At 41.1% G+C, this 13,490-nt stretch overlaps 1 protein-coding gene across 4 annotated transcripts in view; it reads left to right on the top strand.

Moving 5' to 3' along the window:
• Positions 1–13,490, top strand: part of LMTK2 (lemur tyrosine kinase 2) — an 83,136-nt gene that overhangs the window by 36,975 nt on the left and 32,671 nt on the right. For 2 of the 4 annotated variants that reach the window (XM_082429949.1, XM_082429948.1), the window contains exons 5-6: positions 1,571–1,689; positions 7,305–7,392. The exons of the other annotated variants lie outside the window; for them this stretch is intronic. In XM_082429949.1, the coding sequence (XP_082286075.1) occupies positions 1,571–1,689; positions 7,305–7,392 (207 nt within the window). The remainder of the gene's footprint in view (positions 1–1,570; positions 1,690–7,304; positions 7,393–13,490) is intronic. 4 annotated transcript variants of the gene reach the window in all.

The following is a 13,490-nucleotide window of genomic DNA, read 5'->3' as shown; positions in this document are numbered from 1 at the left end:
GCCCGTTTGAAATGCAGGAGTGAAAAGATGTACATGAAGTTTGAACAGGAGGAGAAGGTGGGAAGGTATATCAACTGGGGAAATGGGAGGGGTGGTGAGCAGTGCTGAGGACCCTCCCAGATTTAAAATGAGACCACTCATCATGGCTTTTGTCTACTTTTGATGCTTTTTATTGTAGGCAAGTAGATGGATTTAAGCAGCAGTGAGGCTTGGCTGAGCTAATAGACCTCAGTGAGAGGGCGCGGGGGTGATGGGAGTGAAGGGTCGTGGGCTCTAAGCTGTCAGGGAGGGTAGCGGGGCCTGCAGTCAGGACAGGAGGGTGGAAAAGCGGGATCATTAGTGGATTGGGGGGCAAGTTGTGCACTTGTTGGATTAGACTGTTGAAGTAAGTGAGCTGGAAATCGAAGGACGGGTAGAGAAGAAGTTAAAATTCAAGGTTTTGGACATAACGTAATTACTAGCTAGGTCTAGACCCCTGGGAGTGTTTGCTGAGATGGGGTCGTAGGAAAGATGAGCAGGATTGAGGTCAGAGAACTGAGAGGTCCCGGTGTTGAGTGAATAGTCCCTGCAGACGTTGCCCTCCAAGGATGACAACAGTGCTGGCGACAGAGAGGGAGACAGTGAGCCAGATCATTGCGCTGGTCCTCTAGTCATTCTCCCCTGTTTGCAAATCGACACCATGGACGTGTTAGGCTTGTTACATCTGTGCAAACTGGTTATTTGAAACAGACAATATGGCTTAGTTAATTATCAGAGTTTCCTGTTCTATGCATTTTTCTGCCCTTATATTCCTAATATAACATTAAATTCTGTTTAGCTTCTTATTCTCTATTTTCAGGGCATTAAAATTAATCTATTTTATAAAAATATAAAAAACCTATTTTAAAAGGAAGCCTTTTAGTTTTGACCATTCTCAAATTAGATAAAAATCTTTACTTCATCATCATTTTCATCTTAAATATTGTATTTTGGAGTGCCTTTGTATTGTCCTATATTAATACTTAATATATCACTTGTAGCTTGTTCTTATTTTCATTCGCATTTTGTGTTCTGTTAACTTCAGTGGAGTGTTTTTTCCCTGTGTTTTGACTGAAGCTTTAGTACAAGATAAAGGCCTGGAATAACTGGCATGCCGTGGATTTTTAATGCAATGATAGTTTGTACACTGGCTGTTTGTCAGTTTATTTTGTCCTATGTGAAGTAGACATAACAAAATAACACAACTCAGTTGAAGCGTTTTTGAGAAATATTTGGGTTATATTCGAACCAAACTAATAAATTACTCTTCTGTAATGTCATTGGCAATTTCCGTGAAAGTATAAAACATTTTTAAGTAAATAGAAAAGAAGTACATATAAATATATGAATGTTGTAAAAGTCTGATGACTGTTTTAAAATTTAAGGAAAATATTTTAGCTTTCCAAGCTTTTCGTGAGGTAGTATTTAAAATAATAGAAAGCCATCTGACTGTTGCTTAATTTGTTTTCCTGTATTCCATTTCCTGGTAAGTGTAACATACTTCTTTATCATGTTGATGGAAGTGAAGTGAAAAACTATTCTTTGGTTTTAGGTGCTCCTTGGAGAGATCTACACGGGCACTAGTGTAGCGAGAGTAATAGTGAAGGAGTTAAAAGCAAGTGCGAGCCCAAAGGAACACGATACTTTTTTGAAAAATGGAGAACCATACTAGTAAGTAAACTGTAACGAACGTTTTGTAAACGTGGTCTGTGGTCTGTTGAAAATCAGGTGTTTAAAACGCCTTTGGGATTTCTGCTTGTAAAATACAAAATTTAAATAAGATCCAGAGTCTCATAAGACCCAAAATGTCCAGGTTTCAGCTGAAATCACTCATCTTTCCAAGAACCAAGAGAACTCAACTCAAGTAAGAAAAGACAACAGATGGTGGGAATGTAAATGGATGCAGTCACTATGGAAAACAGTATGGAGATTCCTCAAAAAACTAAACGTAGAGTTGCCAAATGGTCCAGCAATCCCACTCCTGGTCAGGTACCCAGACAAAACTCTAATTCAAAAAGATACATGCACCCCTCTGTTCATAGCAGCACTGTTCACAATAGCCAAGACATAGAAACAGCCTAAATGTCCATCGACAGAGGAATGGATAAAGAAGATGTGGTACGTTATATACAATGGAATACTACTCAGCCATAAAAAAGAATGAAATAATGCCATTTGCAGCAACATGGATGAACCTAGAGATTATCAAACTAAGTGAAGTAAGTCAGACAAATATCATATATCACTTATATGTGGAATCTAAAATATGACACAAATGAACTTGTTTACAAAACAGAAACAGACTCACAGATATAGAGAATAGGCATGTGGTTACCAAGTGGGAGGGGGGCCAGGGTAGGGATAGACTGGGAGTTTGGGATTAGCAGATGCACACTGTTATATATAAAATGGATAAACAACAAGGTCCTACTGTTACAGCACAAGGAACTATATTCAATATCCTGTGATAAACCATAATGGAAAAGAATATGAAAAAGAATATATATACATTTACAACTGAATCACTTTGCTGTACAGTACAAATTAGCACAACATTGTAAATCAACTATACTTCAATAAAATAAATACACACAAAAAATAGAAAAGACAACAGATACCAACACCAAGATGACAGAGGTGTTAGGATTATCTGACAAGGATTTTAAAGCAGCTGTTGTAAAAATGCTTCAATGAGCAATAAATTATAGTACCCTGGGACTTCCCTGGTGGCATAGTGGTTAAGAATCCGCCTGCCAGTGCAGGGGACATGGGTTTGAGCCCTGGTCTGGGAAGATCCCACATGCCGTGGAGCAACTAAGCCTATGTGCCACAACTACTGAAGCCCACATGCCTAGAACCCCTGCTCTGCAACAAGAGAAGCCACCGCAATGAGAAGCCCATGCACTGCAACAAAGAGTAGCCCCCGTTCGCCGCAACTAGAGAAAGCCCGTGTGCAGCAATGAAGACCTAACATAGCCAAAAATAAAATAAATAAATAAATTTATATTTTAAAAAAGTTATAGTACCCTTGAAACAAATGAAAAAAGCAAAGTTTCAGCAAAGACATAGACCACATAAAGAAGACCAAAGTGGACACTTTAGAACTGAAAAATATAATAAAGTAAAAACTCAGTGGATGAGTTCAACAGCGGAATGGAGAGGACAGAGGAAAAAATCAGTGAAGTTGAAGATAAAACAATAAATATCGCCCAGTTCAAACAACAAAAAGAAAATAGGTTTAAAAAAATGAAAAGTGCCTCAGGGACTTGGGGGACTTGAACAAAAGATCAAGACATCCCAGATTGAAAGGAGATAGAAAGTGGATAGAAAAAGTATTTGAAGAAATATTAACTGGAAAATGTTCCACATTTTGAAAAGACAAACTTACAGATTCATAAGTTGATCAAATCTCAAACAGGATAAACCCAAAGAAATTCATGCCAACACACATCATAATCAAACTTCTGAAAACGAAAGACAAAAAAATCTCAAAAGCAGGGAGAAAGAAACACCACCTCACCTGTATAGGGGTTACATTGGAAAAGAGGAGAAGTCTCAAATCAATAACCTAAGCTCATACTTTAAAGGACCAAAAAAAGAGGAACAAGCTGAACTCAAAGCAAACAGAAGGAGTAGATATTAAAGATAAGAGCAGAGGTCGATAAAAGTGAAAACAGAATAATAGTAGATAAAAATCATTGAAACATAAAGCTGGCTCTTTGGAAAGATAATAAAATTGACAAACCTCTAACAAGACTGACAGAGAATAAAAGAGAGAAGACACAGATTCCTAATATCAGGAATGAAAGAGACCCTACAGACATCAAAAGGATAATAAGGGACAAACAACTCTACGTATATATATATTTGACAACTTAGATGAAATGAACCAATTACTCAAAAAGCACAAACCACCACAACTCACCCAGTATGAAATAGGTTATTTGAATAGACCTATAATCATCGAAGAAATGGAGTTTGCAACTTAAAAACTCTGAAAAAGAATCCCCAGGCTTAGACAGTTTCACCAGAGCATTCTACAAAATGACTAAAGATGAATTAATGCCAATTCTACACAATATTTTCTAGAAAACAGAAGAGGAGGGAACACTTCGTAACTCATTTTATGAAGCCAGTATTACCCCGATACCAAAACCTGACAAAGATAGCACAAAAAGGAAAACTATAGACCAATATCTGTCATCGATGTTGATGCAGAAATTCTAACCAAAATATTAGCAAATATATAAAAAGCTATATATCATGACCAATTGGAATTTATTCCAGGAATGCTAGTCTGATTCAGTATTTGAAAATCAATCAGTGTAATCCACCATAATTACCGGGTAAAGAAGAAACATCACATGATCCTGTCAGTTGGTGGAGAAAAACATTTGACAAAACTTCACACTAATTCTTGATAAAAACTCTTTGAAAACTAGAATTAGATGAGACTCTCCTCCACTTATTAAAGAACATCTACAAAAAATCTACATCTAGCATCATACTTAATGGTGAAAGACTGAATGCTTTTATCCCTAAGATCAAGAAAGACGTAGATGTTCGCTCTCATCCCTGCTATTCAATAAGAGCCAGAAGTTCTAACTAGCTCAATAAGGCAAGAAAAGGAAACATTCAGAAGCCTGTAGATCAGAAAGAAGGACATAAGTGTCTGTGTTTATATGCAGAAAATCCCAAGGAATCTCCAAAAAAAAAAAAATCCCCTAGAACTAGTAAGAGAATTCAACAAGGTTGCAGGATGCATGATCAACATACAAAAGTCAGTTTTATTTCTGTGTACTATCAATGAACATGTGGAAACCAACTTTTAAATAAAATAACTTTTATATTCACTCAAAAACAAAAAAGAAATACTTAAGTACATGTACAGGACTTGCATGCTGAAAACTATAGAAACTGATGAAAGAAATCAAGGTCTAAATAAACGAAGAGACATACCATATTCATGGGTTGGAAGATTCATGAAGATGTCCATTCTTCCCAATCAGATTCCTGCAATTCCTTTCAAAATCCCAGCAAGATTTTAAAAACCTATATACAAGATTATTCTAAAATTATATATAAAGGCAAAAGTAGAATAGCCGAAAAAATTATGAAAAATAAGAATAAAAATTGGAGGAATCATTTGACCCAATTTCAAGACCTCTTATATAGCTACATAATTAGGACTGTGTTTTTGGCAGAGAGATAGACAAAACTCAACAGTAAAAAACAAAAATAAACAATCTAAAAGACATCAAGTGACACCAAAGAGGATCTGTGGATAGCAATGAAAAGATCAACATCATTAACTAGGGTAATTACGATCATGATGAGAGACCACTTCACAAGTATTAGGAAAGCTAAAATAAAATAGCAACGATACCAGATGCTGGTGAGGACGTGGAGAAACTGGATCTCTCCCACATTGCTGGTGGGAATGTAAAATGGTACAGCCACTTTGGAAAATAGTTTGACAGTTTGTTAAAAAACTAAACATACGCTTACCACTATATGTATTAGTCAACGTTCTCCAGAGAAACAGAGGCGGTAGAATCTGTAGATAGATAGCTGGTTGGATGCATAGATGGATAGATAGATGGATGGATGGATAGTTGGATGGATGGATAGATGGATGGATGGATAGATGGATGGATGGATAGTTGGATGTATGTATGTATGGAAAGATGGATGGATGGATAGATGAATGGATAGAGGGATGGATGGATGGATAGAGAGAGAGAGAGATGGATGGATGGATGGAGAGATGGATGGATGGATAGCGAGAGAGAGATAGATGGATAGATAGGTAATTTATTTTAGGGAAATGGCTCATGCAGTTATGGAGACTGGCAAGTCTGCAGGGTGGATCAGCAGGCTGGAGACCTAGAGCAGAGCCACTGTTCAGTTCATGTCCAAAGGCCATCTGCTGGCAGAATTCCTTCTTCACTGGGCGAGGCTAGTCTTTGTTCTTTGGACAAAGCCCACCCACATTTTGGAGCACCGTCTGCTTTTACTGAAAGTCCACTGATTTAAATGATGATCTCATCCAAAAACACCCTCACAGAAGTGTCCAGAATAATGTTTGACCAAATATCTGCACTGTGGCTCAGCCAAGTTGACAGAAAATTAACCATCACATCTTGTAACCCAGCTGTTGCACTCCTAGGCATTTATCTCATAGAAGTGAAAACTTATTTCCATACAAAATCTCGTGTGATTATTTATAGCAGCTTTATTTATAGTAGCCTCAAACTGGAAAAACTAAAATGCCCTCCATAGGTGACCGGTTAAACAAACTATGGTCCATCCATCCAAGCCATGGAATCCTGCTCAGCAGTAGAAGGGAAGGGACGGCTGACGCAGGCAGTGACTCGGGTAATCTGGAGGGCATTGTGTTGAGTGAAAAGATCAATCTCAGAAGGCCACATACTGTGTGATTTCATTTACATAGTATTCTCAAAATGAGGACATTATAGAAAAGGAAACCAGATTCGTGGTTGCCAGGGCTGAGGAATGGTTGGGGGCGGCGGCAGTGTGACTATAAAGGGGTAGCATAAAGGGGTAGCATAGGAGATCTTCATGGTGGGGGGCAGTTCTGCATTTCTGTTGAGTGGTGGTTGCACAAATCCACACATGTGATAACAGGACTTGCAAGCACACACACACCGCACCCTAGTGTCAGGGCCCTAGTTTCGGGATTGCACTGATTGTGTCAGGTGTCACCAGTGGGAAAAACTGGGTGAAGGGAACATGGGACCTCTTTGTACTATCTTTGCAACTTACTCTTAATTCATTATTGCTTCAAAATAAAGTTTTGAAGTTTAAAAAACCATTTTGGCGTATCTTTTTTTTTTTTTTTAACTTTGTTTTGGACAAAATATTTTCCAAAAAGAGTTTGTGTGTACTGTGATTTATGAAAATAGTATATAAGCTAGATGGCCTAAGAGGTAACTGAGTATTTTATTATGTGGATTGAAATGCTCATTGAATATAGTTTGCCTTCTTTTAAACGATGCTTCAAAATGATATCTATAAAGTTAAATTACTAAAGTTAAAGATTCTTATGTTAGGAGATGTTTTAATTTGTGAAAATGTTCGCCTGATTGGCTTTGAATTACTTAATCATTACATAACTTAGAAAACATCTGTTAAATAGAATCTTATTGTGCTCTTTTCAGTTGATCGTATTTAAATCGTTAAGAATGTTAAATTTGCGGTTACTGTTTGAACAATTTACTAGCCTGCTCCCTCATGAACAATACTATGACTTTTATTTTTACCAGTATTCTTCAACATCCAAATATTCTTCAGTGTGTCGGACAGTGTGTAGAAGCAATCCCCTATCTTCTGGTGTTTGAGTTCTGTGACTTGGTAAGTTTTCAGTAGAAATTCAAAGTCAAGTATTCGGAAGTTTTTTACCAAAGTGTTTTTGACAGATAGAAATGCTGGATGAGGGACTGCTTTCACTTCTGTCCCAGCTAGTTAATTCCAAAGAAAAATTATTAATAAACTCGATATATTAGCTTTCAGTGGGTTATGTTATAGTAACCCCCCCCAAATCTCAGTGGCTGATAAGAGCAAAGTGGTTCTCATTGGCTCTGGGTCAGCTGCAGCTCTGCTCCAGGCTATGTTCACCTCTACCCCAGGGTCAGTGTTTTATTCTATCTGTAGACGCTGGGGAGAAAAACGTGTGTTCTGGTGGTCTGTACAGCATGTCTATAAGGATCTTTTGGGTCAAGTTTATGAGGCTGTTCAGATCTCTTGTATCCTTCTGATTTGTGGGGAGGGGGCAGGGATAGAGGGAGCCTGGGTCAGTTTTCTATGAGTTATTGAGAGGCATGTTGAAATTTCCTGCTCTGATTATGGATTTTCCTTATTTTTCCTTATAGTTCTAGTTGTTTTGCTTTGTACATTTTGATACCCTGCTGTGTCAGGGATCCAAATTTAGAGTTGATATAACTTCCCTTAATTTGAAACTTTTATCATTATGAATGCACTCTCTTTAAGATTAAAAGCATTAGTGAGGATTAAGTCTGTTTTTATTGATGTTAATATAGTTATGCCAGCTGTCTTTTGGTTAGAATTTGCCTGGTTTATCTCTGTCAATCCTCTTCTCTGGTTGACATCTCTTGTAATTAGCTTACGGTTAGAATTTTATTAACCTGTCAGTCTCGGTCACTTAACGTGGAACAGGTCATCCAATTATGTTTATTGTACCTACGAGATATTTGGAATGTTATGTGCCTGTTGTGTATTATTTTTTTACCCGCTTCAACTTTTCTTTTTTGCTTTTTTTCTAACCTTCTTTTAGATTCTTGAATTTTTTTGTTTTTCAGTTTTCCCCATCTACTATTTTAGATACTGTTTCTTAACTTTGTGTATGGTTACACTAGAAGTTACAACATGCATATTTAGTGTAACAAGGTCTAAAATTAACCAGTATTTTAACCCTTCTCCAGAGATGCTGGGACCTCATAAAGCTCTCTCTCCATATAAGGAAACCAGAGTTAATCCTACTTTTCTGTGCCCTCCCCACGTTTTCCCCCATCATGGAGGGTGCTTCCTGATTGAACACTTGGTGTAGAAAGGCAGCGTGCTGTTCTCAAGGGACCCAGAGAGAAAACTGGCCATTGTCCTCTAGGTCTCCTACTTAGAGGGAGCAGACACGTGATAATTGCCATTTAGCCTGATTATTTAATAGAGGCACGAGAATGAAGAGGAAGGAGTTCGCAGGGATGTTTCTCATAGTTTTATTGCGTAGCTGGTTTTGATTATCTCAGAATTCTCAGAGCTATGGTATGTATGATCCTCACTTATCATAATACGAAAATAACTCCTTTTAGTCTAGCTCTTGGTGACCAGTATGATAGGTGACACAGCATGTGAGGGAAGAAGACCAAAGATGCATTTTTATGTGATGAGACAAGTTTGCTTGTCAGAGATCTGCTTTTCTGAGACATTTAATGGTATCTTTTTTGGGTCCCTGATATTGATTATAAATAAAAATGGGAACGTTCTTCATGAGTGACTGTAACAGAAATAACAGCAGGAATCACCATCTTCTTGAAGTAGCACATTTCCAGGCTAATCGAGGTGGTTTATAAAACTAGCTCACGTACTTAGGCATTTTCTTATTCTTCACCCTGTTTGTCCATTCCTGAAAGTTTTACTAGACAATGTTGTTGTTTTTCCTGGAATAGTAAAAGCTTAATGTTTTCTTCTAAGTGGGTTCAGGTAATGGGTTTAGTTTTAGTGCTGTTCTAATTTGTTTTTTTTGTTTTTTTATTTTTGTCTGCATTGGGTCTTCGTTGCTGCGCGCGGGTTTTCTCTAGTTGCGGTGAGCGGGGGCTACTCTCATTGCGGTGGCTTCTCTTGTTGTGGAGCATGGGCTCTAGGCGCGAGGGCTTCAGTAGTTGTGGCACATGGGCTCAGTAGTTGTGGCTCTAGAGCGCAGGCTCAGTAGTTGTGGCTCATGGGCTTAGTTGCTCTACGGCATGTGGGATCTTCCCGGACCAGGGCTCAAACCCGTGTCCCCTGCATTGGCAGGCGGATTCTTAACCACTCTGCCACCAGGGAAGCCCTCTAATTTGTTTTTAAATGAAGCTGCCTGGTTTTCTTGGGAATAGTTTATACCTTATAAAGAAACACTAAGACATCACAAAAAACACAAATAACTCCTTTACAATTACCATGAATGACCCAGTATTGACAAGATTGTATTACTGTCACTGTACAGACATTATTTTTATGTAAATATGATAAATACATGTTTTTCGTTAAGTCAACATTCTTTTTTTTAAATTTTATTTATATATCTATCTATCTGTTTACTTATTGGTTGTTTTGGGTCTTTGATGCTGGGCGCGGGCTTTCTCTAGTTGTGGCGAGCAGGGGCTGCTCTTCGTTGCGGTGCGTGGGCTTCTCATTGCAGTGGCTGCTCTTTGTTGTGGAGCACGGGCTCTAGGCGCGCGGGCTTCAATTGTTGTGGCTCGCGGGCTCTAGAGCGCAGGCTTAGTAGTTGTGGCGCACGGGCTTAGTTGCTCTGCGGCATGTGGGATCTTCCTGGACCAGGGCAGGATCCTGAGTCCCCCACATTGGCAGGCGGATTCTTAACCACTGTGCCACCAGGGAAGTCCCCAACATTCTTTTTGTAGAATTTTTCCCTCGTACTTTTCTATCTCAGATTCCAATGCATATTCTCCAAGTACTTACACTAGACTAAGTATTCAGAACATACATATTAACTTACCTACATTTCTGTTGGCTTTCATGTTTTGGGATGAAGATTATGGATAACAGCCCTCCAGAATTAGGCAATGTGACTTCTTGAAACACATTTTATGTGACTCTCGTAAGTCATGTTCACTCTCCTCAGTCACTCCTGAAGGCTGAACATCTAGAAAGAGCCCTCATCCCCACCAAAAGCTTTCACTGGCAGTGCAGAGCTAATAGCCATTTTTATTTAAGTGCACTGCCCAAGGGTACATTGATCAATAGTAAAATTAAAAAACAGTAATTTTTCTCCCCGAAATTAAAATAGAATTTCCACATGATCTGGCAATTTCACTTCTAGGTACATATATCCAAACAGTTGAGAGCAGGGTCTCATTTTCTTTTCTTTTTTTTTTTTTTTTTTTGATGTGGACCATTTTTAAAGTCTTTATTGAGTTTGCTACAATATTGCTTCTGTTTTACGTTTTGGTCTTTTGGCCTCGAGGAATGTGGGATCTTAGCTCCCCGATCAGAGATCGAACCCGCACCCCCTGCATTGGAAGGCGAAGTCCCAACCACTGGACCTCCAGGGAAGTCCCTGGGTCTCATTTTCATGCCCGTGTTCACAGCAGCATTATTCACAGTAGCCACGAGGCAGAAGCAGCCCAGGTGTCCATCAGTGGTTGAACAAGTAAAATTGGGTCTATCCATACACTGGAGTATTATTCAGCCTTAAAAAGGAAGGAAATTCTGACACATGCTGCACTATGGAAGAACCTTGAGGTCATTATGCTCGGTGAAAGGAGCTAAGTCACAAAAACACAAATACTGTAGGATTCCACTTATATGAGGTCCCTGGAGTGGTCAAACTCACGGAGACAGAAGGTAGAAGGGTGGGTGCCAGGGGCTGGGGGGAGGTGGGGATGGGGGAATTAGTGTTTAATGGGGACAGACTTTCAGTTTGGGAAGATGAAGAGAGTTCTGTGGATAGACAGTGGTGATGGCTGCACAACAGTGTGAGTGTACTTAATGCCACTAAACTGTACCCTTAGAAACACTTAAGGTGGTAATTTTATGTTACGTGGTTTTTACCACACAAAAGACATTGGTAATTACTACTATTATGGAAGGGGCTGTACCGCTGTTAACTATACTGGGAGGAGGCTGGTATGCCCTTGGGAAATCTGTCAGTCAGCACTTGGAATGTCCAGCCTCATATCAAGGTAAAGGCCGTTAACCCAGGGAGCCCCCCACCTTGCCCGGCAGTGATGTCACATTTATCTCCGAGGGCAGTTTCGTTCTCATCATCTCTGGACCCTAGTAAGTTGCAGAGGGACCAGCTCCTGGGCAGCGAGGGCTGGGCCTCGACCGGGGGCACTGGCCCTGCAGTTAGGTCCTCGGGGCTCAGTGTGTGCAGAGACCAGGTGGCAGAAACGGTCAGCTCGTGTCAGCCCCGTGAGCCATAGAGGTGCCTTCCTGCCTGGACTGCAGGGGCGTTCCCAGCACACCCCAAAGCCTGGCTTCCCCTGAGCCCTGCTCCCAGCCTGGATGCCCCAGAACCCTCCCAGGAAGAGGCCAGACTGAGCAGAGGGGCGTCATTCAGGGCAAAAGCGCCTTCTGGCCAGGGGCCAGAGGCCAGAGGCCTGTAGCCCAGGATTGGTGATCAGCAGCTGCAGCCACAGTGAAAGGAGCCGCTATCTTCACATGTTCTTAGTAGGTCAGGAGCTATTGAGTGAATGTTGGCCTCTTCCGTCGTCACCAGGCAGTGATCATGTTCAGCGATAACATCTTTTAAGGAGAAAGGAGAGAATATTTTCACACTTACTTAAGTCATTCCTTGTGAGATGGAATTACCAGTCTCTGAAAAGCACTTTATCTTAGAATTTTTATGAAAGAAAATGAAAACTCTTCTGAGTTTGGTAGCTGGACCAGAGTCACCGATGTGTACTGCTGATGGTGCAGTGTTCGTGAGGGGAGAGATCACTGCAGCGTGTTGTGTGTAACTTGTGGCCATAGGAGGTACACCGTGCTCTCACACGTGCTCTCACAGGTCTATGCGGGCAAGATTGTTCGGGGGTAAGGGTCACTCAACAGAAATGTATGAGCACCTGTTGAGTACAAAGAGCTGTGCCCGGTGCTCCCGGGAACACGGGTCAGTCACCCTGATCCTGCCTTCCCTGCCTGTAGAGCCAGGAGGGCCTGCCTTCAGATGCTGGTCCTGCCACTTACTTGTGTATCACCTTGGGGAGTTACGTGACCTCTTTAAGCCTCAGTGTAGACATCTGTAAAATGGGGGTGATACTGCCCACCGTGTAGGCATAGTAGGTGCTCAGGAAGTGGTAGTTATTTTTATTCATTTTTAGTTTCTTAATTGATAATTTAAAGGTTTGGGTAGTTCTGTGTAGCAATTCTAACTAGGCTCACTGGCTCCTTTGGGAAGGCTTCACAAGGGAAGTGGCGTTTGGTCTGAGTGTGGACAGGTGTGTGGATGGACTTTCCTCAGCAGGAAAGGGTCGTAGGAACAGCGTGAGCCAGGCAGGGAAGCTCAACTGTGCATGTGGACCGGGGTTGGGGGTGCCGATAGATGGTCCCACAGTGGGTGGCGTGGGGACCGGGTGAGAGAGCACTGCGTTAGGAGAGGCTGGTTGGCATCCGCTGGGAAAGATCAGCTGGAAAGGGGACAAGCAGAGACCAACTACTTGGAGGCCAGACTGCAGGCCCAGGTGATAAAGACAAGGAAGTAGATCACCTCCACTCCGTCTTATCTCCCGTGAGAGTCAGCAGTTTCTTCCTCTGTCACCGGACTCTGAAGCAAGAGATGATAGTCTTTTCTTTGCAAGGGAGCGATCTTGGTGTCGTGTACAGATTTCCACAGTCCTCTGCGGGCCGGGCTTGCTTCAGCCGCTCAGGAGAGGCAGGGATGCAGGGTCCCGGGCTCCCAGGGCTGTGGGAAGCTTGGCCGCTGCCCACACAGGGGTGGCGGTGTGAGGAGGGAGGGCTCCGACCTGTGCCTTGTGCTGGGCCTGAGGTGTTTGCTTCTCCTTCACTGAGTCTTCTTGACTCAGTCTTCTTCATTTTACAGATTAGAAAACCAGGCTGCAAGAGATGAAGGGCCTCTCGGGGCCACACCCACGCCCGACCTCAGGACCAGGCTTTCTGTCTTCTCTTCTTTGGTTAATTGACTTGCCTGATGTCACATGATTGCTTGTGGCAAAGTGGGGATTTTAACTGATGACTTAATTTTATTCTATGTACTT

The sequence above is a fragment of the Balaenoptera physalus genome, assembly GCF_965194825.1.
Source record: "Balaenoptera physalus genome assembly, chromosome: 16".
In the NCBI taxonomy this organism is placed as follows: Eukaryota; Metazoa; Chordata; class Mammalia; order Artiodactyla; family Balaenopteridae; genus Balaenoptera; species Balaenoptera physalus.
The sequence above is the reverse complement of the archived record's forward strand: the minus strand, read 5'-3'. Positions and strand labels throughout refer to the sequence as shown.